General features: G+C 38.7%; 2 protein-coding genes across 6 annotated transcripts in view; one reads left to right on the top strand and one right to left on the bottom strand.

Moving 5' to 3' along the window:
- UBP1 (upstream binding protein 1) overlaps positions 1-18,782 on the top strand; it is a 40,587-nt gene extending 21,805 nt beyond the window's left edge. For 2 of the 4 annotated variants that reach the window (XM_066191819.1, XM_066191801.1), the window contains exons 4-16: positions 1,160-1,265; positions 1,844-1,950; positions 3,153-3,305; positions 3,462-3,572; positions 4,125-4,232; positions 10,854-10,957; positions 11,631-11,685; positions 11,872-11,965; positions 13,242-13,332; positions 13,972-14,078; positions 15,391-15,533; positions 16,118-16,169; positions 16,901-18,782. In XM_066191819.1, coding sequence (XP_066047916.1) covers positions 1,160-1,265; positions 1,844-1,950; positions 3,153-3,305; positions 3,462-3,572; positions 4,125-4,232; positions 10,854-10,957; positions 11,631-11,685; positions 11,872-11,965; positions 13,242-13,332; positions 13,972-14,078; positions 15,391-15,533; positions 16,118-16,169; positions 16,901-16,938 — 1,269 coding nt within the window. In that variant the 3' untranslated portion in view covers positions 16,939-18,782. The remainder of the gene's footprint in view (positions 1-1,159; positions 1,266-1,843; positions 1,951-3,152; positions 3,306-3,461; positions 3,573-4,124; positions 4,233-10,853; positions 10,958-11,630; positions 11,686-11,871; positions 11,966-13,241; positions 13,333-13,971; positions 14,079-15,390; positions 15,534-16,117; positions 16,170-16,900) is intronic. The other 2 variants (XM_066191810.1, XM_066191828.1) reach the window with 2 other exon arrangements.
- A 205-nt stretch (positions 18,783-18,987) lies between these two features.
- The window catches only part of FBXL2 (F-box and leucine rich repeat protein 2), a 51,992-nt gene continuing 44,350 nt past the window's right edge, over positions 18,988-26,629 (bottom strand). For both annotated transcript variants that reach the window (XM_066191839.1, XM_066191848.1), the window contains 4 exons: positions 26,125-26,169; positions 25,778-25,834; positions 21,808-22,020; positions 18,988-20,860 (listed from right to left, as the gene is read on the bottom strand). In XM_066191839.1, coding sequence (XP_066047936.1) covers positions 20,753-20,860; positions 21,808-22,020; positions 25,778-25,834; positions 26,125-26,169 — 423 coding nt within the window. In that variant the 3' untranslated portion in view covers positions 18,988-20,752. The remainder of the gene's footprint in view (positions 20,861-21,807; positions 22,021-25,777; positions 25,835-26,124; positions 26,170-26,629) is intronic.

Raw genomic sequence — 26,629 nt, 5'->3', positions numbered from 1 at the left:
GATGAGTCATTTGGTAGGTACAATAGGGAAAAGCAGTGTAAAAGTTTAGAGAAGTCAGTTTTCCCATAGGAAGGTATTGTAATGCTGCATCAATGAATTTTCCTTTTTGGACAATGAAATATTGGAATCTCCCAGTATTTTACCAAAGAAGTCAGTTCATGGAGGTGAGGGCGGCTGCAGATATTTCCAAGTTCCAAACGTGCCAGTTTGCAGTGCAGGAGGAGTGGTGCCTTTGTGTGTGTGTGTTTGTTCATGTACACACACACACGCACACATTTGCTTGCTATTATCTTTGAATTAAACCCAAGGAACTGAAATCCATCTTGAAGAGGCACTCCATTTAAAAGTTCTTGGGGTTTGTGGACACTATTAGCTGTTGCTAATACAAGGAAGACTGTAGAATAACGGAAAAAAATGCAAATCTGTCTACATTCTGTTTGTTGGGTAACAATCAATGTGTACAGTATTTTTTCAGCCTCTTTGTAACAAGTTGTTTTATATGTGCATTCATTTAGCAGTACCAAAACTGCCCACAAAAATATGTATTGTTAGATAATTGGTTCTAGCTGAATAAAATTAGTCATGCTGTAGCTGTTCTGGATGAATATTTCATCTAGAGTAATTGGGAAAGTTTGGGACTTTTTAATTCTATTAAGTAAAATCAAAGATTTTTTTTTGGAAATGTCTTGTAAGTACAACAAAGAGAATTTCCTATTTTATTTCTTAAAACATCCTACATAAAAAAGTTCACAGAACTCCCAGTGAAAGAATGATCAAGTAATATTCACCACTTTTCACAATAAATTAAATCTTTGGTGTTTGCTTTCTAAAATAATTTGGTGTTGCCTACACAGTGTTGATACTGTATTGCCAGTGTTGCTTAGTTCACTGTATGTAATTCGTAGTGACCTTTAGAGTATCCAATCAGATGTATTTCTCCCTTGCATTTTTACCACATTTTCAAGTATCTCCTGCTGCTCAGTTCTATTTCTGTGTTCTGGAATATTTTGGGATACTGATGCTTGCCAAATTTTTGCTGTAAATATGTATTTATTGGCACTGTGGCTGTTTTGGGATGTTTTAGTACTTTATCTTTAGGCTGTTTCTAAATGTGCAGTGACTCTGTGGCTCATCACAGGCTTGTTTTCTCCTTTGTTAGAGCATTATAAGAGTTGTGTTCCATGACAGAAGGTTGCAGTACACTGAGCACCAGCAGCTAGAGGGTTGGAAGTGGAACCGCCCTGGGGACAGACTGCTCGACTTAGGTATAATTGTTTCTGTTTGTTGCCACTGTATGGAATTTGATTTCCAAATTTTAACTGATTGTGTTCACACTTCTGCTGAGGCTGATGAAAAAGGACAGACCAGATCTCTGGATGCTGCTTTGTCACAGTGTGTATTTTGAATATGTTTTTACCACTTCCACATTCTTTACAAACTTTTAAGTGCTGTAAAAGTAAGATAGCAACTCTGCAGCTGTACACATTTAATAATCTTTCTAATTGTGATTGCTGAGTGTTGCAGTGATTAGGAGACCACAGACAGAAGTACCTCTCTATTAGATTGTGAAAATGGTTTCTGTACTTTGCGTAACGTGATCATTTTGGTGCATAACCTCAGGAGTGGCAGCCGGGGGGGGAGAATGAAAAAGCACCCAAAAGCTTGAGCACTTGGTATGTTGAATCTACTGAGATTCTTTGTAGCAGTCATAAGAAACTGGTCAAGCCAGCAAAGCCCACATTTTTCCATCCTACCTTGTGTATGCTGATGGTATATTACAATTTATGTATCGTGTTTACTTGCTGTATGATTGTTCTGAAATATATGGTACTTATTTTAATAGATATTCCAATGTCTGTTGGAGTCATTGATATCAAGACAAATCCAAGCCAGCTCAACGCAGTTGAATTTTTATGGGATCCAACAAAATGTACATCTGCTTTTATTCAGGTTTGAAACTTTATTTGACTGGATGTCTGTGTTTGCCTTTCAGGTCACAAACAGCAGTATACATGAACTACAAAGCTTCTTGGTTTATTATTTGTGGGATGGCCATTAAAAACCATCTTGGGGAAAAAACGCGGGTTCATAGGTTCAATAGTTCCTAGTAAGGTTTTCCTATTTAATTTTGGGTTTATTGAAAAATTTAAATAAAAAGCCTTCAAAAGGCTCTTTGAAGAAAGCTGGCATAGTTAAAATATTTAGTTGTATGAAGTATAAGAATTAATTTACATTCCTCTCAGTAAAGCTTACTACTACTTTCAGCAGAAGCTTGGCTTAAGGATTCAAAATTAAAAGTATTGTCCTGCGAGAAAAGGGTTTTAAATCAGACACTCAAAGATGTTTCTTACTTTGTCAGTAGGCTTCCTTGTAGGAATTCTATTATTTGTGTATTTGATATTCAGGGCAACTAAGCGTGCTTTCTTTGGAAATTATTTAGATGGAATGTTCATATTCACACTGCTTACTTTTGTCTCAGATCTGATTTTATTATAAAAAAGTATAGCTGTGAAGTTTCAGGTAGCAACATTTCTTACTCTGCCTGTCAAAATAGGTTAAATTCTGTATTGTCAGTAAATTAACTTTGATCTAGTACAATGAAAGATACTTTTCTTAGTAAGAGTTACATAATTGCTGAAATGTAGTAATCTTGAAGAACTGTGAGACAAGTAAGAACAGTTTGGTTTATGCATTTCCTTAGAAGAAATGATAACAGACTGAAAATGGAACTGATATTATGCCAGTGTAGTTCAGTTGTTTAAAGGCTCACTTAAAATTCCATAAGGAAGCAAAAAAAAAAAATGGGAGCACTGTCCAATCAGATTGTTCATAATTCCTTCTATTGCACTGATTTTCTCCTTAGATACCCTTAAGGGGAATTTATAGCCTATAAACCATGTTCATTCTGATGCAGCAGCTGAAGCAATTGCACACTGATTAAAAGGTCTGTGGACTTTTAAATCAGTTTGGCATATTTGAAAATACTCCGAGATGAGGATGTATGAGGTGAAAAGCTCTTCCAGTCAGTGACCTTTTATAGCTTTGCTATGTTCTTTACAAGAAACTGTTCATGTGATGTAGGTAACATATAATAAAATTCATGCCTGAAATGCTTCTGAGGGTCCTTTTTGTTTGGTCATTTTTTATTTCAGGTACATTGTATCAGCACTGAATTTACCCCTCGTAAACACGGAGGAGAGAAAGGAGTTCCTTTTAGGATTCAGGTTGACACCTTTAAGCAGACTGAAAATGGAGAATATACAGATCATCTGCATTCAGCCAGTTGTCAGATCAAAGTTTTTAAGGTAACATTAGAAAACAGATCCTTGAGTCTCTAAGTTCTCATAAAGATATGGGAAATCATTATTTTACTGCTTGTAATGGTTCATGTCTGAGATCAGATTTCAGTTATAAAACCATTTTCCACTTGTGTTCATGTTCATATAACTGTTCATTTTTAGCCCAAAGGAGCAGACAGAAAACAGAAGACAGACAGAGAAAAGATGGAAAAGCGAACTGCACATGAAAAAGAGAAGTATCAGCCTTCATATGACACCACAGTTCTTACAGAGGTAACAAAATAAAATTGCATGTGCTGACTGAGGAGAATATACAGAGATACAGCACATTATTAGCTGCAGTCTTGGAAGGGTTGGGGAAGAATTAGTTCTGTATAAAGATAAACATTTTATTTGATAAACTTGTCCAGCAATCAGCAGCATTCAATTTTAAGATTTTGTTTAGTAAACTTGGATTTAGATACTCAGTAGATGCTGTATTAAAACACACTTGTGATTGAACACTGACTGAACCCTTGAGCAAGACTTTTGATACAGATTTCAAAATCTTGCAGCTGAAAAGCAAAAAAAAAAAAAAAAAAAGAAAAAAAAAGCCACCAAAAAAATGAGGGGGGACTCGTAAAGTTTATTTACCAAATTTGAGCTTCAAAGTCTATTTTTCAGAGATTACTGAATTTAAGGCCAGAGCCTCATTAAGTTTTTTATTTAAACATCAGTGAGTTCTATGCAGTTTTCTAAATAATTCAGAAGTTTTTAAAAGGCTTTTAGATCTTTCCTCACTGTATAACGAAAAGAAATTGATCCACATCTTTGGTGTTTGTCCAGATGAGGCTTGAGCCTATAATTGAAGATGCAGTTGAACATGAGCAGAAAAAGTCCAGCAAGCGGACTTTGCCAGCAGACTACGGTGATTCTCTGGCAAAGCGAGGCAGTGTAAGGGACTTCTGCTTACCTTTTGATTATGCAAGATACCTTGTGCAGTGTTAGATATAGGAGAAACTTCCATTATATAAAGTAAAAATACTTTGATTGCTGTGTCTTAATTTCATTCACTTCTGTGTATCCCAATTACTCCATGTTTGTTTTCAGCAAAGGAATCCTTCCTAAATCTAACACTTAAACTGTTGCAGAGGGACTGTGTAACTTGAGTCAAGAGCTTTCAGTTTATATGACTTTAAATGAAATAGCATTTTGTTTTGCTATACATGTGTAATTAGTGGAAGTAAGAACAGTGAAGTTTAGTGGTTTGTTCCTATTTGTACTTATATTCAGTAGAAGTTTTCATGTACATTGGTATTTTTGAAAAGCCGTGTCATGTTGCAGATGGTTGTTAGTGATTTTTCCTTTAGCCATCTACACACTGTGCTCCAAGCAGGTTTAATGCAGTTCTGAAGAGTCAGCTCATCTTCATGATGTGTGTTATGTTGATCCTGTCTGTTCACCTCAGAGGGAATCTGACATGTATCCTGTGCCCTCCCTGCCATATGTCCTGTGCAGTCATCCTGCCAAGGGTTAGCATTTTAGATTTCTTAAATGCTGTTCCTCAAGGAGGAACAATTCCACATCTTTCATTTGGCAAGTTTAAATGTCAATTAATAATGTGACTGTTGAAGGCCATTATTTGACTGTTCTTTGAACAGCATACTGTGCTGAAGCTCTTTCCCAGCAGTGCTTAAGCAATGACTGTCTTACTCCTGTCCCTCAGACATTACTTGGTTCATATTTATGATCTGTGAAAGTGATGTATAAGATCTTGTATTTAGGTTGTAAAATGCTTCAATGTATGCCTCTTGTTGTTTTTTAATCCATGTAACTGGGTGGGAAGGAACAAGCAATATTAGTCAAATGGGTTCTTTGGAGGATATTTGGATTTTTTGTTTTGTGCACCCAAAACTGTTGTATGCACTGAGCTGTCTGAATTTACCTTCTACTGTTCTTGGCTGTTGTTTTTTTTGGTTTTGTTTCTTTTAAGGTGCACCTTTATAATTCTGTGGCAGTGCATTCTTTTACTTGTTCCAGCTGGCCCTGGGGGAGAGGCAAGAGAAAACAGACTTTTATCACTTTTGCTTAGAAAGCATCTTTTGAAGCTTGTCCTTGGAGGGATTTCTGTGTTTTGCTCTTCTCTTGCTGTTGCAAGTGTTTCATTGAATGGTTGTTGCATATAGGAAGAATAATAGAGAAAGGCATTTTTAAACAGATAAGACAAATCCATTGTCCAGAGTAGGACAAACTAGCTAAATCATACTTAGAAGTTGTCTAACCTTTCCTTAACAATCTCTTGGAATACTAAGCTTCTATGAATTACTTTAATTCTACATTACCTTAATTGTAGTGAAGAAGAGCTTAGATAGGACAGTACTGGACTTCTGATGTCTTTCCCAAAGTACATAAAGGATAATGATCCAGAGCCTATTTTGAATAGCAGCTATGTACAGCTTTCCAGTTCTCCTAATCGTGCAGCTCACTATTCCTGTTTCTCATTTGCCTGTAGTAAAATGCTCAGTTTGTTGGGACCGTTTTGAATTTTATCCATACTGGATGAAATCTTATAAGCCTTGCTAACTTGGTATTGTGTGCAGATTTCAACACATGGTATTTCCATCATTACAATGATTTTTATCATTAGCAAAATTATTAGAAATCACTAAGCCCATAAAAAATACCAAGAAACACTATTTTTTCTGTATTTGTAGTAAAACCTTGGTTGTTGTTATGCACTCAGTACTGGTTTCAGCTATAGAAGTTGAATGTAGAACTTGTTTGCACATCTTGAAGGCTAATTCATTGACCTTTTTCTCTTGTCACCAGACAGGCTCATTTTTGTGGGCCCTGTAAATATGGACAGGGATGATAAATATTTCTACTTAAAGCAGTTCTGTCCTTGCAAATCTGTCTTCCCAAATGTGGCCATCAGAAACCTTGGCTGTTTCCAGACTTCCCTCAGACGTGCAGATCAAGTGTTCCATGTGTGCAGTACTGTTGTCACAGAGGTGCTGAGACACAAAAAGTGAAGCCCTGTTTCCCTATGTTTAAGTATGAGATGGACACTCTTTCACATGTTCTGTGTTTCTGTATGATGGATCTTTATGCTTCACATGTCCTGTAGGAACTGTAGCTTTATTACAGGAAAAAAAAACCAAACCAGAATTGTTTGGAATGTATTTTTACTAGATACAGTCAAGACTGCTGACTGTTCTTTAGTCAGTGCTGCTTACTAGTTGCCCAGAAATAGTACTCTGTTACATTTTCTTGAATTCCAGAAATTAATGTTGATCCAGTCTATAATTCTCTTTGTTTTTAAAGCTGTGAATTCCTATCTTCCTGTTACACCTAATCTAACCTTTCATTTTTTTTTATCTCATTTGTATGTTGAGATTCTGCTGTTCTATTGGTTAGATATTATAATTTTTTGCTTTTTTTTTTTTTTTTTGGTCTCCTATGTGATCATTTCCAGAACTGGATTTGGACACAATGGTTTCTTACAGTGCTTCCTTCAGAAAACACTGAATCTAATATGTTTTCTTTCCAATTTAATTCTTATGTCTTTCTAACACAGAGTAAGAAATTTGGTGAAGCTTCCTTTCTGAATGGTAGTTTTACTCTGCTCTGCTCTTCTGTCCTTCCAAAGAACCAGGTTTTTGGTTTTGTTTTTCTTTTTTTTTTCTAAATACTCTCACTCATCTTTCCCTTATCACTTATTTTCATGAGAATACCATCTAGATAAGCTTTTCCACTACTTCTATGAATTCACCTGATGTATCAAAGTTCAGTGCATTCACTGCAGTTTCTGCAGTGTTTATCTCTGTATTTTCCAAACAGACAGGACACAGTTAAACTGCTCCTTAGACTCATCATGCTACGGAGCATTAACTTTTTCTGTAGATATAAAAGGCTACAAATTTAACCTTGCCTTGTGAACCTCAGGGTGGATGTTTACATACATGTGACCTTCATTCAGGGGCCGCTTTATGAAGGAGGCACTTTGTTTACCTCTCCCATCGTATATAAAAATTAGTTCTTATCTAATGAAAAAGGGAAAAAAACCCCACTGGTTTCTTTCCCCTGCTTTGAATTTGTAAAAGCAGGAAAATTTGTGTTGTGGTAATTGGGCCTTTGCACTTTTTTCTGTCTGCAGTATTTTGGTTGATTTTTATAGTAGTGTGTTTTATATGTCACAAGCTAGAATCTATAAACTGCAGATTGATTAAACTTCGTCACGTGGTCATTTTTTGCAAATAGAGCTGATTATAGGAGCACATGGAAGTTAAAAGACTTACAGGTATAGACCTTGAAATAAATTGGAACGTTAAGTTGTAGATACGAAAGATTGAAAAAGCTCCATACCATGCATAAGAAAATTGATGTTTAATTCTCTAAGGAGGTGCTGTGTGCCCAAGTATATATCAAGTCTAAATTGGAGAATAAATTGGATTTACTCTATTTTGGTTTTGTATTTTGCTTTTGTGTTTATTTGGTCTTTGATTATAGTATGGAGTTCTTTGCCAAGGTTGTTCAGCTTTACTCTCTTGTAAGGCATGAATTTGGGCAGATTCCAATGTATTGGAGGTAGGAAGGGATATTACATTAAACCATGGTTTAGAATAACTTGAGATTTTGCAATTCCTCTGCAGTTGGGAATGTTCTGAGTTTAAATGCTATGTATTCCAAATCTGATTAAGTCATACTTAGATCTCCTGTAGTTCTTTTTAACTCAGTAAAACTTCTTTCATGGCCTTTACAGAAGGTTGTTAAATATCTGAAACCAAAATAGTTTTCTCCTTCTGAATTAATCCACATTTGAAAATAAGACAGTTTCTGGAGTATAGTAGTATCAGTAGTATTTTATCAGTGTGCTAGTAATGGGGGGCATTTAGTCTTGAGACCTCAAAAATATTATCTTGGTAAATTCATCAGTATATATTAATTGTTTATTACAGGTAAAGATATCATGCCAATCTTCTTTCTGTTCTGTGATGGTTTTTTACAGAGTTGAATCCTTCCTTGTGACAGGGTGACATTTTCTCCTAGGTTTGTGTTTACTGGTCAGGGACTTCTGTATTAGTGTCAATTAGCTTCCTGAATGTCCTTTGGTTAACTCAGTTCTGGCTTAGGATATATTCTGTCTTAGGAATATAAGAAATATCCTGATTGATCAGTCCACAAGGATAAAGTCCAGTGTTCTGTCTCTAACAGTGACAATGGGAGGTGCTTTTTCAGGGAAGCAGTGCCACTTTCTGTGATCCATTCCCGTTGCCCTCCTCACCCCCCTTAATCCAGAATCATCATGCAGAATGTTAGAAAAGAAAGCACATCCTTGCTTAGTCTTTGTAGTGTTAATTGATTTGGTGGCCAGGCATTTGCTTAGTCCAGTTTGTGAAGTGCAGGACATTTGTGCATGAGAGTGATTCCAAAAGCATAATCAGCTTGGGTTAATTGCTGGAAGACCCTTTTTCCTTGAACCTTTCAGGATGAAGTATCTTGGTGCTGAAATACTCATTTTTCCCTCCCCAACCTGCAAGACAGAAACAAGGAGAACAGAGGCAACAGTGTGTTGCAGTAGTATTACACTTACTGTTTATTGTTTCTTTTTAACCAGCCTGTTGAGTCTCAGTGGATAGTTAGTGGTGTTTTTGCTGGAATAGGAGACAAGGCAGGAAAGCATGTTTAAGGGAGAAGAAAAACTACTTGCTTTGGGTTGGGATTTTATTTTTCTGAATACTTCAAATGTGCTTCTTTCTGGATTTAAACCCAGAGCTTCTTTGTGAAGAGCTTTACCTGGGTTTGAAGGACAGAAACACTGACTTGAAGTACCTACCTTTGGAATGGTTCAAAAGGTGTTCTCTGGCACCAGTGCATTCTTCTCTGCCCCTGAATTTAAATATTTGGTGACTAGAATCTTGTGTGGGAGTGGTGGCCAAGGATGTGAAACGTGCATCTGTCTGTCCACAGAAACAACTTGGATTAAAATTTAGGAAGAGAATGTCACGCAATTAAAGAATTTTAATTGCACTTTCAAAGTACTTCAGAAGAACGAAGTTAATGTTACTATGTTGAGCTTTTATTTTAAAATTACAGCTTTGGATCACATATTTAGGGAATGGAGGCTGCTTGTAACTACCTGATGTGACATCTTTGAGGTTAACATCAAATGAGCTTGAGAGGAGAGACAAAGGGTGGGAATATACAGATTTGGAGTAGGAATGTGTCACCCTGCCTGGTCATAGAGGAACATGTTCTGTGTGGGGGAGCTGTCTGTAGCCCAAAGACCACAGACCAGTCTTTGACCACATAATCAAAGACTGTGGGCACTGTGGCTAACAAAAATGCTGGATTGAGTCAAATCTCAGACAGATACAGAAAGTTCCACGTTTTGAAGCTATTTGCATGCAAGACAATTTTATTTTAATTCCATGTGCTGTGGAACTTGCCATCTTATGCTGACAAATGAAGATTGGGGTCCAGAACAGAAATGATGTTAACTCTCTTACAGAAGGTGGCAGCTGGTGTTGCCCTTATTTACTGTTACCCCCAGACAGAGGAAGGATTTTTTCAACACAAAATTGTTGAAACAAGTTTCCGCTGGTATTAAGTCATAGTTGTTCCCCTCCAGCCTGTTCTACAAGGCTGTAATATAAATCTGGAAATTTCTTACAAGGTATTCAGCTGGTACATGATAAGTTTATCAGAAATCTTTGTTGTCTTAACAGACATGGTCTTAGCTTACCTGATCTTGGGCTGGTTGCTTGTTTTAATGATGTCTTTGAGCATGTTAAAACTTGTTTTGTTTTTGTTTTTGTTTTTCTTTGAAATACTGGATTTTTAGTACTATTGGAAGCACTAAAAGGTAGCCTTGTTTTGAAAAGCTTTATCATGACGATTTAAAAAAATACCAAAAAAAGACTGACAAAATTGGACAGCTGGCTTATCATACACTGGTGATGACTTAAACTTGTTTAAAAAATTCCAGTTTACCAAGCAGTTCAGAAAAACCAGTCCATGTAAGTAAGCATAAATTTAGTCCTGCAGTAAATTATTAAAATTTCTGAATTCACCAAATTTCCACTGAAAATTCTGTTTGTATTTGATTGCTCTCAGGGCAGAGACCTTAGATTTATCCACAAGGTGCAATCTAGCTTCATAGCTTTACTTACTATTACAGAACACTTTTTGTCATGTCATTATCCCTGCAGTTTAAACAGCCCTTTCATCCTGTGCAGGATAAAAGACTTTCTTTCCAGCAGGTGACTGGGGGTTGGTTGGTTTTGGTTTAAACTGAATAATCTGTACAAGTCTTTTGTCACTTTCACCAATAATACCTTCATTCTTTTAAAGAGAAGACAGTATAAATAGAAGTCTTCATAAAAGAACAAGATGAAACAGAGCTGATTTTTACCTGGAATATCTGCATGTAATGTGTGGGATAGAGGGAGTCTTTATTTGGAAGTGCAAATCAGAATACTCTGTGGATAAACCCTTGGCTTTAAATGACGGAAGTGTGCATCAGTAAAAAAGGTATTGTCAAGAGAAACTTAAGTTTTAATTCTTTATCTTCAGTGCTCACCATGGCCTGATACTCCTACAACATTTGTAAACAACAGTCCTACTCCTGCTCCAACTTTCACCTCTGCTCAGCATAACACCTACAGTGTCCCAGACAGGTGGGTTTCTATCCTGTATCCCCATTAAAGGCAACATTTTAATCAGGCTTATTCAAAATGTCTTCTGAGTAAATTCAACTGTGTTCTGTTTCCACTAGGGAATAGGGAAATTGTTTTGTGCTATATATTCATTTTAGAGTATGACATTTGTATCACGTGGTTCAGTTATAAGGTAATTACTTCTGCCTCATTATCTTTCTTTCTTACAATACATTTTTTAAAACAACTTCTTGTCCTTTGTCATGTAGCAAATACTTAACCTTTTCACTATTGTAATTTAGTCTTTGTCTATGGAAACTATTTTTAGCTTTCTTCAGTTAGAACAGTCTTCATCTCCATCATACACAGTTAGTACAGTTTGCTAGAAAGAGCCCCAACAAATATCTTCAAAAGCTTTTCAACGGAAGTTGCATTGGTGAAAACATTTTCTATTGAGGCATTAATTAAACTACTGTAACCAAATCTGCACTTCATCCAGAAATTATTGACAGTGGTGTGCTCTGATCCATATACTGTGGAATGGTCTTTTCCTTAAATTTACCAAGTTGCACTCTTTTAATTCTTTCAACTGTCATATTTGTTGTTTTGGAAATTTCAAGTTCATTTTCTACAATGCTTAAATATTTTGGTTTATAGAATTCTACTAATACTTGGTTTTGTTTTTTATCTGTAGCAATTCTTCCTCCCCAAATCATCAAGGAGATGGAACCTCTCAAGGGTCAGGAGATGTGAGTGTTTGCTTTCAGATATTGATCATAAGTGTATTTGTATAGCTGTGTCAGAATACTTGATTTACAGTTGATATTAATAGGTCCTAAGAAAGGGTTGAACTGAGGGAGATTTTTTTTCATTGCTTGGATTTTGTTTGGGTTTTTTAGTATCCAAATTATCATATCCGATCTCGTTTCTTACAGCAGCTTCATCCTTCAGCCACAATCCAGGAAACTCAGCAATGGTTGCTCAAGAATAGATTCTCTGCCTATACAAGGCTTTTTTCAAATTTCTCAGGTATCTATAGTTTACTTTTTCTTTCTTTGTGTTACTGAGCAGGCTCTGTGTGGGAAAAGAGTTCTCTAAGAACATGATGGCATACATATTTATGCATATTTATTTACTAATTTGCTGGCTAAAGGGCAGTGCAGTTCCCACTGTATGTCTGAACACAAGACATGGCAATAGGCTGTGTTTTGCTGTTTGCTTCTTCAGTCTTCTGTGGAATTGTGCAAAAGGTGGCATGACACAGTACTCACTATAAGTAAATTCCTTTTTCTTTGGTGACACTCGATGGGGAGCAGTGTTGTGAATGCTGCCAGCTCTCTGCCTCTTGGCTTAGCTCATGCTTCTGTCAGGATTCCCTTTGTACCAGGCTTTTTCTCTGGGAAGGTTTATTCTGCTGCTGGTGGTTAGTTTTTGACCTGTGCTTCTTGTACGAGGGTTGCTGAGCTTTATCAATAAACCTTAGTACCAAATTTCTGACAAAATCTCTTGGAAAACTTTTCTTCTTTTTCATTATTATCTTTATAAAAGTCAAGTGCAAGCTGCCTAGCATAATTTTGAAGCAAGAGGTGTGGTATATGTGACTTTTATTATACTGCCTCAAGTCTGGGGGTTTTTTTTACTATAGTATATAAGGGCTGTGATCAGTCATTTTTGCTGGCTTTTATTTGTGCATTCCTGGATAGTCTGTGGAATGTTTTCATGCATAAAGACTATTTTTTCCTTTTTTCCCCACTCATCTCTTACAGTGACTGATGTTTCAGAGTGTTTTCTTTGCTGACACTCATGCTGCTTCTCAGAAGAATCTGTCCTCCCATTTTTTGCTTCTGCAGCACCTCCTATACCTGAGTGCATTGTCGTAACTCCAGTGCACAGAGGAAGTGATGAATGGGTAGTTGAATGTCCGGGGTAATTCACTACGTGACAAACCATGGAATATTTTTGCTGTGGATTTTGCATGTGTTCAAAATGCACTACCCTGGATGCCAGCAAAAATCACTTTTTGTCTCTAGAACAGTCATCTCTCACCACAGAAACTGAGTGCCTTGCAGACTCGTACTGTTTCAAAGCTGTAAACGCCATCAACTGTAACTCACCACCTTTGGAAAACAGGTTGATTTATTTAGCACACTTGAGCCTGGTCTGAATTTTACTTACTCCTGTGTCCCAAATTCCGTTTCTGTCGTGGTGAAGTTTGTTACTCCTGGTTTAAATAAACGTACAGTTTATTTTAGAAAGAACTGATGTGCTACAGTAATCGTCATTAAATCCTCATGTGTTTGTCCAGGTGCTGATTTATTAAAGCTGACAAGAGAAGATCTGGTACAAATCTGTGGTCCAGCCGATGGAATTCGGCTGTATAATGCACTGAAATCCAGGTGATGTGCTGACTGTGAGCCTGAGGGAGTTTAGGTGGGGGATTCTAGAACTGGGAGATTTGGCAAGTTAGTGTCAGGATCGGGCTTGGTACCTGTGTGATCTGCTTTAGGAGTTGGCAGCAATATGTTTAAAACTCTCCTGTGCACACCTCCAGGGCAGGCCCAGGTGAGGTGCAGGTGGGCTGTAAGGCTGCAGCAATGTAGTTGGGCCCTGCCAGTTTCTTGGATACGGACGGATTTATTGCCAAGACAAAACACTGGTCGTTTGGGGAGCTAAGAACAACCTGAGGCCTTTTGAGGTTACAGGTATTGAGTGCTAACACAGGCAGCATCCCAGGGGATGTCTCATTCTGTCTGAAATGGGTGTTTGGTACAGAATTGGTGTTGTTACTCAGTAGTCCTGTTGCAGGAGTCCGACAAGCAGTGTCTGTAGAAGCTCTGAATGGATTGAAATGTTTAGATTCAGCAGCATCTGAGAGACAACTTACTTACAGATTATTTTAACTTTTTGGGCTCAGTGATAAAAAAAACATACCAAGTGTACTGTTAGCATAACAAACCTGCAGTTGTGGCACATCAGCCTCTGTATTTGCTGGGCACAAAGCCGTTTATGTGACGTGTGATTTCCTTGGCTTGCAGGTCCGTGAGGCCCCGTTTAACAATCTACGTGTGCCAGGAGCCCCTGCGGAGCCTACAACTGGAATGCCAGGACGCGGGCAGTGGCGACACCAACGGTGCAATATATGGTACGGCCCACTGCCGCAAACCGGGATAGGTGGGAAAGGGAAAACAGCAGGGAGGAGCCTGAATTGCTGTGCTTGGTGCACAGAGCACCCGTGGGAAGTTGTCACAGCCATATTGCTGCTTCAACAGCACACAGCAAACAACCTGAAACCTCTCAGCGTTAAACCCTGGAGTGTTTTCAGTCCGTTGATAAAAGTAACTGTAATTACATGGTGGTGAATGAAGGAGCTGTGGAATCAGCTGGGCATGTTGTTACAGAAAGGGATCAACCAAATAAATGTAGATGCATGTAAAAGCTACATGCAAGTAAAACAATTCTTTCCCATTTTCTGTTAGATTTTGCTGTCATTTTCTGTGCAACTGAACTAAAACTACAGAGCCTGGTCAAGGAAAAACATCCAAGTAGTGAATGGGCTCTTGATTTTAGTATTTTCTTGACAAGTGTTGATTTAACACAGATGGAAACATAACTGTTTATTTGTAAATTCATGTCACTCTTACAATTAAGAGAATGGAGCTATTTGAAATTATTCTTTTCTTGCTTTTGACTTTGAGAGACCTCTCGCCCCAGCTGAAATCTGCACAGGCTACTTCAACAGTGCTTGTGGATTTTCCATGCAAGAATTGAGGTGGAGGAGGATCTGCAAATAAAATACTGCTGCTATCAAATATATGTTTTCACTCAGGATATCTTCAGCCAGAAGAACGTGCAAACTTGGAGCTGCCAAGAGTTTCTTCCACTGTTAAATAAAGATATAGAACTGTAAATACAGCTTCAAACTGAACAGCTGCTTTGTCTTACTGTTCTGTTAGCTGTGTTGCATTCAGCTCTGAGATGATCTGTAGAAAGTTTATTCAGACAGTTGCAAAAGGCTTTCTTTACCAAAAACCCCAAATCTACATCTGTATTTAAAGCATAGGCATATAAGTGGGATGTAAGTATTACCTGATTCTTTTGGGACTGTCCAAAATTGCATTCAAAACCATCTTTAGGTGACCCTCTAAAGATCGATCCATTTTTAAGTCTGTTTGACATGACTGTGCCTTTTTGTGCAGGATGCAGGAAAAAACGTGGGAGTTGCCTGCAGTCTGAGAGCAAATAGAAACCTCCCCCCATCAGAGTTGTGTTTACGACTTTTCCCTGAAAGAAAAGTTAAGGCAGTTTATGCTTTTAGTGAGAACAAGGAGAGAGTAAACTAAAAGTTTTAGGTTTTAAAATTTCTGAAAGCCTGGAGTATAAAAAATTGGGATATTTTTGTATAGTTACTGTTATCCATTAGTAGCATACTTATATAAATGATTTTTTTCTTGCAGTTTATCATGCAATCTACTTAGAGGAGATGGCAGCCTCAGAAGTCACACGCAAGCTTGCTTTGGCATTTAATATTCCTTTGCATCAGATCAACCAAGTTTACAGACAGGGTCCCACAGGCATCCACATCCTTGTTAGTGATCAGGTAATTGAAATTTTATTTTCTTGGCATTTTATTTATGACAAGGAGTGGAGGGTTCTCTTATGCTTGCTTATTTATTGCTGCATTTTCTGTTTGATAGTGCAACCCTAGTATTTTCTCACATTTAGGGTATTTTTTCCTTTACAATAAAATGAACAGAAGGATTCTTTAAATGTGACTCTTCCTCTGCCTGGCTAAGCTGAAACTATGAGAAGACAGAGGCAGCTGGTTTATATAGTTCTGAGAAGCTGCAGCAATTATTTAGTACATACTTATTTTGAGCACACCCAAAGACAAGGGAGCATTTAAACACTGCTGAACTCTGCTTGTTCAAGTGTCTGCTCCACACAGTTCCAAAACCAGAGCCAGCAGTAAGAGGGTCCCAGCTGGTTGTCACAGGAGTAAAAAGCAGTATTTTAATAGTAATTAATTTTAATATGCCTGTCACTTGCTGAACAAAACCAAAAATACACAATTGCTCACAAAAGGCTGTGTCTAACATCAGGGTTGTTGAGGGTTGTTTCTGTTTTGTGTTGTGCACTGGTCATACTCAGAGGGTTTTGAAACTTTTTTTTTTTTTTTTTTAGATGGTTCAAAACTTTCAAGATGAGAGTTGTTTCTTATTCACCACAATAAAAGGTACATTGTCTTTTCTTACAGTCTAAAACTTGATTGTTTATTCCAGCAAAGAGCTTTCCTTAAAAATAATAAAAGTTTTGCATACACAGTGGCAGAAGATATTCAGAGTTCTTCCTCTCCTAGCCAGCTTTCAACATCTGTGTAGCATCTCAGGCTCTTCTCCAAGCTTTCAGTTCAGAACCAGTGCAGGATTCAGTAACAAACCTTATGTAAAATTCAGTCAACCATTACTGGACAGTGATGCTGCTAATAATTGTTGAGAATGGTGAAGTTTCAAAGGTTAAAAAAAAAATTAAAAATCCTGGCAGCAGTACCTCCAAAATTCAGAAACTGAATCTTAAATGAGTCCTGAGAGTCAGCAGAACTGAGCATAACGTTCTGTTCTTTCTCTGCTAGTCAATAGTCATCTTCTGTAGGCTGTTGTTGAATCCCACTCTTCCTTAGAACTCCACTTTATTTCTGGTACAAGGTGCCAGCAAATGGCTCTAACCAGTGGACAAGTTTGACTCTATGCAAACTTTATCTACAGAAGCTGTCCCTACTGGAAGATCCAGTTACAAATCATTAATCATAACATTTTTGTTCAGCACAAGTAGGAAACTTTTAAGTTTTTGCTGTAGGTGAGTTTATTTTCAAAACCAAGTCCATACTTGGGTGTTTTGGTGCATTGGCTTGTATTTCTGTGATTCTGTTCAAGAAAGGCAAACTGACATTTCCTTCGTCTTTTTCAGCTGAAAATGGAGAAGGCTTCCATATAATTCTGAAGTGACATCACACACTTGCTAGACTGATACTCCAATGCAGAATGAAGTCCTGCCTAAAGATTATGAAGATCATCCAAAACCTTAGGATCTAACTTCACTGTATAAGATGTTTCATATTGAAAACACAAAATGACCTTTCTAATGAGCTGTTTGATAGGTGAACTTTCTTATCACTGCCATAGCTAAGTGTCCTCTTGGGAGGTATAATGCCATGACAGCTTCTGTACAGGCATGAAAGACAATGTAAGCAAAGGTGCTTGCCCTTCACTGAAATAAGGCAAACTATGGCCAGTAGATACAGTTTATAGAAGCGAAGCAGTGCTGCTTTTCTATTATCTGTATCCAGTTGGAGATGAATGTAAACTTATTTTGGGGCATTTACCTTTCTGTGCCAGTTTGTCTATTACGTGCTTGTACCTTATGCTGGTTTTATTTTTTGATGTTAGCAGAGCACATGCTAATCTGTGTGGAGATGAGTAGTTAAGGTGATAGTGATCAGGTTGTCAGGTCTTTGAGAGTAAAGCTGTCAAAACAGCTTCCCGTGTAAATTGTGTATAAGAGTGTATGTAAGAAGTGTAAATGCCAGAACAGGGCTTTTAAGAAGCCCTAGACAGATGCAATATATGCATGCAGCAAACTGCATTATCAATAGTACCTTATTGGAGGGATTAATATAAATCCTATGGGGTACCAAGTAATTGTGTTTCGCTTTAATGAATTTAATGGAAAAGAATTGCCTATGCATCCTTTATGTTTAGTTTCCTAGGTTCTCTGCAGAGCACTGCTGCAGTTTAACTCTTTGCTTGTAAAATTGTGGGTTTAAAAATACTGGCAGTGAGAAGTGGGGTTTTCAGTGGAATTATGCTGATGAGGGAAGATGACCCACTGGCACCACAGGGCTGTCATAGCTTTCAGCAGCATCGAATAAATTGCTTGAGAAACACTAAATACACACCCTGTAAGTCTCCTTCCCAGCAAGTGAATGCTCTGCTGGAGCTCCTATTCTGGACAAATCTCTTCTTACCTTTTCAGTTGACCTTCTGCACCCTCCATCCATCCATACTGTACACCTGTTACAGTGCCTCTTCCATATGACCAAATATTTCCTTTTCTCTGAAACAGGCAATGTGCTTTCTTGGTATTTTGGATGTGTCTTGTAAAGTCATGGCGCAGCACTTCCTAGGCTAACATTAAGTTTCCACTGGTTAGGTACTTAGAGGGGAGTATTTCCAGAGGTAGTAGGTGACAGTTTCAGAGCTGTTATTCTGTGCCTTTGGAAAGTTCCAACTTGATCTCCAGCTTAAAAGCTTGGGAAGAGTTTGCTTTTTATGCTGCGGTGTTCCATGTAAATCAATACTACAGCATGTAAAAAAGCAACTTGGATTTTTTCATTTCCCCTTTCATAACTGGCTCAAGTGCTTAGCAGAAAAGCTTCTGAAAGCTGTAGCATTTTGAAAATTTAAATTCATCAAACCTAGAGTTTTTTTTCCTATTTTTGGTTTGGGTTTTTTTTCTGCACTGAAAGTAAAATTTTATGTACTTAAACATTTCCGCCTATAAGTTGTTCATCTTTGGGTATTGTTTGGTCCTAGTATGTTCCTGAACTGACACTTGTGTCTTTTTAGCTCACACCATATTCAAATCCAAATGTTTTATAAAAGTGGAAAAATCCTTGATTGGAAAGTATCCAAATATCTAATTTTAAAGAATATTGAAAGTTGTACAGTAGTTTGTCCAGCTCACTTGAAATTGGAATTAAATTATGGCACCAGCAAATGGCTTTTGTTTTTTAATAAGATGTACACATTTCAATTTAAGTATAATAAATGTTTTTCAATAATTTTGTAAATGTGCTTTATTTCTTTTTTTCCCCACACTCACATTAGAGACAGTCCACTGTTAAGATTCAGATTAATTGCAAGACCTGCCCTAGCAAAAATCATAGGTCAAGGTAAGGAAGGGAAGTAAACCCGCCCTGCAGTATATCCTGCACAGTGCATTCACATCGATCTTCTAGTAGAAATCTTGCTTGAATTTGAAATAATTCCAACAAATTCAAGTTTGACATCAGCTGATTGTTTATTTAAGTGTCCTATATCAGAGTAGATTCCATTTGTTTTTGTACATCTTCAATGCGATAGACTTACAAGGTTCATTATGGTCTTAGAAAAAAAAATGAGCCAACAACAGGCAACACATCTTGACATATTGGTACCAATGACTGCCCTGGTACAGCTGAGAATAAAATCTGGTTGTAACTCTCATTAGACCAGCAGTGTCTGAATGGAACTCAAGTATGATTGTAACAGCACTCCACTACTGTGCAAAAGAAGCCCAGATTGGCTTACTTTGGAGTAGTAAAGAAATCCATGTACTCTATCTAGTTTAAGCTGTAATTTACCCCAAAGCTGAGGTCCCCGTCCTGTGTGAGTCATGAGCACAACCCAGCCATTGGTGGCCACAGAAGTTCATGTTGACACTCACTCCTTTTTAAGGAGTTTAAAGTAGTTTAAAATTTGCTGGGGGAAATGGCAGTACTGTCCAGTAGTAGCTTTTCCAACTGCTTTTTAATTTTCAGTAAACACAGGCCCTGAACTCTTAAAACACGCACACACACAGTCAAACTTACACAAAAAAAGCTTTCTGAACTGTCAAGTAGTTTCTCTCAGATAATTAAATTGCTTAATATAAAAAAAGTTTATCTAATCGTCTAGCACTGAAAAACTAAGGATGAAAGCATGGCCTTAATAGTTAATACATAGATTTTTATCATTATTATCATTCAGAAGTTGACAGCTTCCTAACCAAATGTGAAGAGTTTGGCTTTCTACATTTGAAAACCACAGGTTTGGTATGGTTCAACTCCTGCCTACAGACTGATGAGCCCATATGCTTGTCCCTAAAATGCTCCATCCTGTTTTCTGTAGCTGAACCTGTTTTCCATTCATCTGTAGAAAAGCATGTGTGCTACACCCCTCTTCCTGGAAGCGCTGCATCCTTCCCTTCCACCCCCTGGCAGTCCCGGAGGCTGCAGGGATGGCGCTGGCGGAAGCACCATGGATGGCTGTGGCAGCAGGTACAGTAGAGTGCACAGGCTCAACCACAGTGGATTTCTTAACCCCGTTCAAGGCGGATGGCATCGGGCAGAACGTGCAACGGGCAAGCTTTGTACGAGCAGAGTTCAACTGAACCAAGTCCAAAAACTTGGGAAGTATTTCTAGTTCTATGGGTATCTTGAAGGTACTACCTTACCTTTTGATATTACCTATTATGTCCTGTTACATAATTAAATATGAAGCTGAATCATGAAAAAGAACAAGCTGCTGTTTCACTGTAAGAGCTTATGATTAACTTTGCACTTTTTGGTCAACATCATCTAAAGCTGATTTGTCCTTAAACCTGATACTTGATCTGTGGTGTATATTACAGAACAGCAGGCTCAGCTCCTTGGCGTGGCAGCCTCGAGCCCCACGTTACAGCAGAACTTCACACCAGTGCTGACAAATGCAAATTAACTTCCAAGTTTGGTGAACTTCCACCGAGTGGCTGCTACACTGCAATGCCCATACGTGTGACACGGTACCGCAGTTCTCATGCCAACAGAAGGAAGGAGTTACTAATACAAACCAAAGCATCACCAACTTAATCCACAGCTGCACATTACATTAAGATTTTTACCTGGAAAAAAAAAATGCTTTTCTTGTCACAAAACTGGATGACCAAACACCACCATTAGGACTTGTCAGGAAACCAACTCCTTCCGCTGACTTGCCGTCCCGTTCTTCAACAACAACATTTTCTGTGTGGCTGCACTGGCTGTCAGAGGATAATACAGCATCTGCACAGGCGCTGGCCGCTCCCTCCGACTGACGGAGGGGGAGTCACTGGAGCAAAGTAAGCATGAACTTTCACATGAGGTAGATGAGCCTGTGGGTGAGAAGGCTGCATTACAATGGGAAAAAAAGAACACAATTGAGACGAGAAGCAGCACACTGCTGTGCCAGCAAGTGCTATCTCATTAAGGTTAGTTAGCTATAAAGAAAGCATCTATATAGTGGATACCAGCCAAGCTGTCTTCTCACATGTAATTCCTCTTCACCCATCCAGCTGAGGCACACCAGTGTCTGGACACTCAACTTGCACAGGGCTCCCCCTGGTTCCCCAACAAAGCACTGATGCGCCCAGACAGCTCTGCATCAGGAGAGGCACAAGTTCTGCTGCAGGGATGGACCCTGGCTACTGGAGGACAACTGGTCTGAAACTTGTCTCCCATATTCCCACTGCTGTTCTCATCCTGGAAGGCAGCATGAAATAGAATTGTTCTTCTGCCCTCACTTTGAGTCACTATCAGGCATGAGCTTTCCACTTTCCATTTGTTTGGACACAATTTGGGATACGAAGCTGCAGACAGGTTTAAAACTTCAAGGCAGGTGATCCCTGACCTAATGGGCGAGATACGCAGGGAAAAGGTTTTCCAGGGCCTGAGGGCCCTACAGCCCACCAACTGAAATATCCACGCAGATGTTTTACTATTGGCTCCATGTATTAACATAACTTTTAGGATACATATATATATATGTAACATATATTTAGGATAAAGCATGCCACTACACCATCCTAAAAACAGAGGCCTGTATTTGAAAAAAATACAGAAAGAAGATAAAAGCTCATAATTCCAACAGCAAAACGTCACAAATCAGAACTGACAATTATTGGTGTTCAGAGAGGGAAGTTACACATATGGGGACCTAACAGAAGGACAGTCAGACTGTTTATCCAGCCTTCCTTGCCTGGGACACCTGCAGGACACCTACAATCTCAAGCAATACCAACAGGTCTGGCTTTTCCATGGGAACAAGCCAGGAAACACATACTCTGATCCGTTTGATTCCAGCTCGTGTGACTTGCTGACAGTCATACAGCTCAATTCTCTCCAGGTTGTGGCAGTTCTCCAGGTGTTCCAGAGTCACGTCTGTGATGAGGAGACAGTTATCGAGCTCCAGCACCTGCAGCCTCTCGTGCCCACACGTGCTGTTGCTCAGGTGAAGAATCCCATCATCAGTGATCAGTTCACAGTGAGACAAGCTCTAGAACAGAGAGGCAAACAATTAACAATGGCTCTCAGTCCTAAGTTACTCAAGCCTCTGGACATCAGAAGTCCTCTTCACCCTCCTTCACTCCAGTGGATAAATAGCTACAAATAATACACAGCTGAAATCCAGAAGAGTGAAAAAAGAAACTGCTTGACTTAACAAAATGGCTGTACTTGATTTTAACTTTGCTTCAAAACAAGCTGAGGCCCAAAACACATCACTGGCAAAACCCCTCAGGCCCCTTTGCTCTCTAAGAATGTGGGAATTCTTTTCCAATTGTCCTACACAGTGCGAACAGCAGAACAGCACGGTGCCAGAAACAACTTTAAAGGATGATCGAGAACATACCAGAATAGATGAGTATCTACTCAGGGGTTACTGTTTCACAGCTGCCATATTCTTATACATACACCGGGACCAAGCCTGTGCAAGTCCACATAGATAGAGAACAATCACAATGGACTGATTTGCCAAATAATGATTTCCAAAAAAAAAAAGAAAAGACGTGAACATTTGGCACCTCAGGCTGTACAGACAAGGAGCAATAAACATCTTGTACAGCTGCAGGAGCAGTCTTTTCTGCAACAGTCAGCATTATAAACCAAAAAAATCTGCTCCTCTTCAGCATATTTTTTTACTCCCTTGAATTTCAAGAACACAGAAAACGATGTTGCATCTCAGGCAGCGGCACCACATAAAGCACTCTCCTCATTTCTTTAGGGAATTCATGACTTTTGGAGAAGCACGGATGATGACAACAACAGGAAACACATTCCTCAGAGGCAGCTTAAAAACCCACTCCTTGTCACCACTGAAATGAATGCTCTCAAGCCTTCCCCAGTGAAATGTGCAGGATCTGTGAACTCTACCCCTCTTGCCCTGGGCTCTGAGCCAGTGCCTTGCTTTATGCTCAGCCCTGTGTTTTGCCTGTACTTGTACCTAAGTCTAACAGTGCCTAGTTCTGAAGTAGCATTTCCTTACCTCAAGTTGTTTTTTTTCAGACAGCAACTGATGAAGGAACACTTGCAGCAGTCTAAAAGCACTTTTTTAACACAGAGCAAGCAAATAGCAGTGCTCATAAGGACCTCCTGCCAATCCCCCAACCCTAACATGAAACCTTTCCATTCTCTGGGTACAGCACATCTTTTCATTCCAGCCTGACAGGGCAACCCAGGGACTTCCAACCTTACTTCACCTCAGCTACAGTCCCAAGCATTTCCTTCCTGCTACCAGACATGGGGTCTGTCCTGCTCTTTGAAACAATTTGCCCTCAACTTTTTTAGCCTTTGCTCTACAGAATGAACAGGGGACCCCAGAAAGGCTGGGAAACAGGTCTGGGAGACAGCTCTCCCCTGCCTTGGCAGCTTCCCTTCAATTCTAGCTGGTCTAATTTTAGACACCAAGTGTGAGCAGCCAGCAGGGACTTCAAGAAACACCGCAAGGGTAAATTGTCTCCAAAAGGCAGCAGTAATTAAGTGCTTGCTCCTACCAACAGTGTTTTAACTGCTGACGCCCATTCAGGCACTCTCTCAAGCCTTCAAACATGTCAGCTCTCTCCTGTATTTCCTTTCTCTGTGTACGTGCTCTGAGCACTTGGTTTGGCTCAGAGCCTGGGAAGAATCAGCAGCTGCAGGGTTAACCAACATTCATAACAGACCTGCTGTTCCAAGGAAGGACAGGAGGTTCTGTGGAGTTGTTGGCTAATTAGGTGTATTCCATCCCAGGAAGTAAGCAGCTTATAAAATCAGCTTTCCTGGGATGCAGTATTTGGTACTGCAAGGACAATACAGGATGTACAGCTGAGTTCATAGAACTCTGCAGAACAAATATGCCAAATTATACACACTTCATTTTAAACCACAGGATTTTTCTGACTTCCTAAGCCTCCTAAAAAACATTAATAATGTGGAATTTAACAAAGACAATTGCTTGAAATCTTAAGAACAAAGATATATGGTCAAATACTTTTTTTCTCTGTGTGTGTGTTAATACATACTAAATGCTGTGCATAAATCAAGTATGGCATGACATACTATGAGAACTTCACATGCTATGAAGAATTCAATTGTCTTCTCCTCTTCAGACTATCATGAGTATTTCACAGTTTCTCTACTAATTTAAAAGTACAATTAAATACTTTAACCAGAAATTACTTCTTAAGTACATTAGGCAATAAAGTACTCTGATACTGAAGATTTGCCTATTTCCACCATCTACTGAGTCTCCAAACATGACAAAAGCAAATCCAAAGTTGACCTCTGCAACTCCAAAATGTTTGTTCTAACTCCAAATACACTACAGCACAACTGCAAAGGAGTTCACAGGACACTGGAAGCACCAAGATTAGTGCATGCACTGTATTTGGCACCTACCTGTCTTGTCTTTTCCTGTAGTTCTCAGCCACTGCTGTTCACACACAATCTGAGTATGTATCCTTCCTACCCACAGGTTTTATATAAAGATACATATATATATAGATATATATATATATATACACACCAAAGAAATCAAGTTTTCTAGTTCACTTAGAAAAGCTGTGATGTTTTACCAACACCACACTTCCCTGTCTGTGGGCAAACACGAAAATGCCAGCAAAGAGGAGCAGGCTCAGAAAAAAATGCTTGGGATTTATGAGGTTTTATGGTATCTCTGTTGAAGCACTGACAGAACTGATATAAAGGATCTCTTGCAAGAACTGGCTGCAACTGGGATTACAATGCAAAATTGTGTCCCATATAAATGGCTCCACATCTCCTGGCAACTCATTTGGTTTAACATCAAGAATGATGGTTCAGAAATGAAGCTGGACAGTTGATAAGGAAAATTTTAAAAACCAACAATACAGACTAGTGAACAAGCTCCTTTTAAAAGCCATCTTTCCTCATGTTGCTATCTTAGTAACACTGAGTAACACTAATCATAACACAACTTAATTAAGGAAGCAGAACACCTTCCTTTAATCCCATCTAAGAACAGATTACAAAGAACTTGTTCTCTCATGTAAATCTAAGCAGTTATAACAAATCTACACTAAAGGACAACTGGTCTGAAATACAGGAGCTCCTCCTGTAAGAACAATCTGGCAATTTTCAAGTAACTTGATTGAAGAACAGACAAATTTATATCACCTCAAATTGGTTTTGATGTTTTGAAAGATCTAAGCCACCACTCCCTAGAAAACAGTTCTTTGAAATCCAGTAAGCAGGGTACCCCCACTCACAATCCTCTCCAATAATGTTCAAAAGTCAAGTCCAAGGAAACCTTCCATAATTTATTATGTAAATCTAGTCCTTGGAAAAAAGTGCTTGCATGCAAAACTGCTTACAGAGTGATTATATCTGTCTTCTCTGGGTGGTTTCGTCTATTCAATATTTGATGTGAAGTGTCATACTCCCTAAGAAAACCATTACTGAACACTTCAGAATATCTAAAGGATCTAAGTGCTTTAAGTTAAATCAAATACGTGAGGAATCAAATATGAAGGATGTTAACCATAAAATAAAAGCTTTCTGGTTTTTACTCACTGATTTGGTAACATTTTTTTAATCACACAATGCATGCATGTAAATATTTTTGGAGTAATGTGCTGCTTTTAGAATACTTATGAAACTTGCACATATTTTGCACAGTGTCACTGTACATCGGGAATTATTTCTATACACAAAGTGAACAGCCTGGGTTTGTACTGCAGGAGTTGTGTGTGTCGTTTGGGGGGGAGCATCGCAGGCCACAGAGCACGAGTTACACTTACCAATGCTTGCAGCTTAGGACAGTGTATGGAAAGTTGTATCAATGTGCTGTCAGTTATCTGGGAATAAAAGAAACCAAACATCAGCCATAAGCATAAGAGCAGGAGAGGCAACCCTCAAATAAGGTATCTCTTTCTCAACCAGATGAGGGTTCTGTTATTTCTGGAAAACAACCCATCACCTGTTACCCTCCAAGTATTTCCCTGTATAGAATTTCCCAATAATTATTTTTATTTCCTACCATAAACACAACACTATTTATAAAACCCAAAGAACATCTAGATGAAGGTGTTAATGTATTGCATTCTTACACTGGACATTCAATACTCCTTTTCATATTAAATCTCACCAAAACACACTCTTCCAAGTCCATCTTCTCCAGCTCATGGCAATTCTACAATAAACAAAAAATGAACAGATAAATAAAAAATGAAATAACATATAGATATAAAATCATGCACAGGGTTTATAAGACAGGACAGCACAGATTGCAAGAGGAGGCTGTGATCTAAATCCCTTCGAATATTTGATCACCATCGAAAGACAAAAAAAAAAGTTAAAGGAAATAAACAGATGAATTAACAAGCAATACCCCACTTCCCTGTGAAGCGTCTTAGATTTCGGCCTTTCTCCTATGAACTGAAATGTCTCCTCCTTGTCCTGTAAGGTTTGAACAGGACATAGCAGTGCTCAGCCGCCCTGCTTCCCTTCCCCCCTCACTCCAAACCCACGGTATTTACAGCCTGTGCACTAAAGCCAGCTCATCTGCACACACATGAACCCAACTTCTGCGTTTATCAGCTGCACTCATCTGGAACACACTCAAGCCCATGGCACCTTTCTCTTCGTTGTCA

The sequence above is a fragment of the Chamaea fasciata genome, unplaced genomic scaffold (genome assembly GCF_029207755.1).
Source record: "Chamaea fasciata isolate MVZ Bird 193981 ecotype frontalis unplaced genomic scaffold, bChaFas1.0.hap1 SCAF_1, whole genome shotgun sequence".
NCBI lineage: Eukaryota > Metazoa > Chordata > Aves > Passeriformes > Sylviidae > Chamaea > Chamaea fasciata.
Note: the sequence above shows the minus strand (reverse complement) of the source record. Positions and strands in the feature narration are given on the sequence as shown.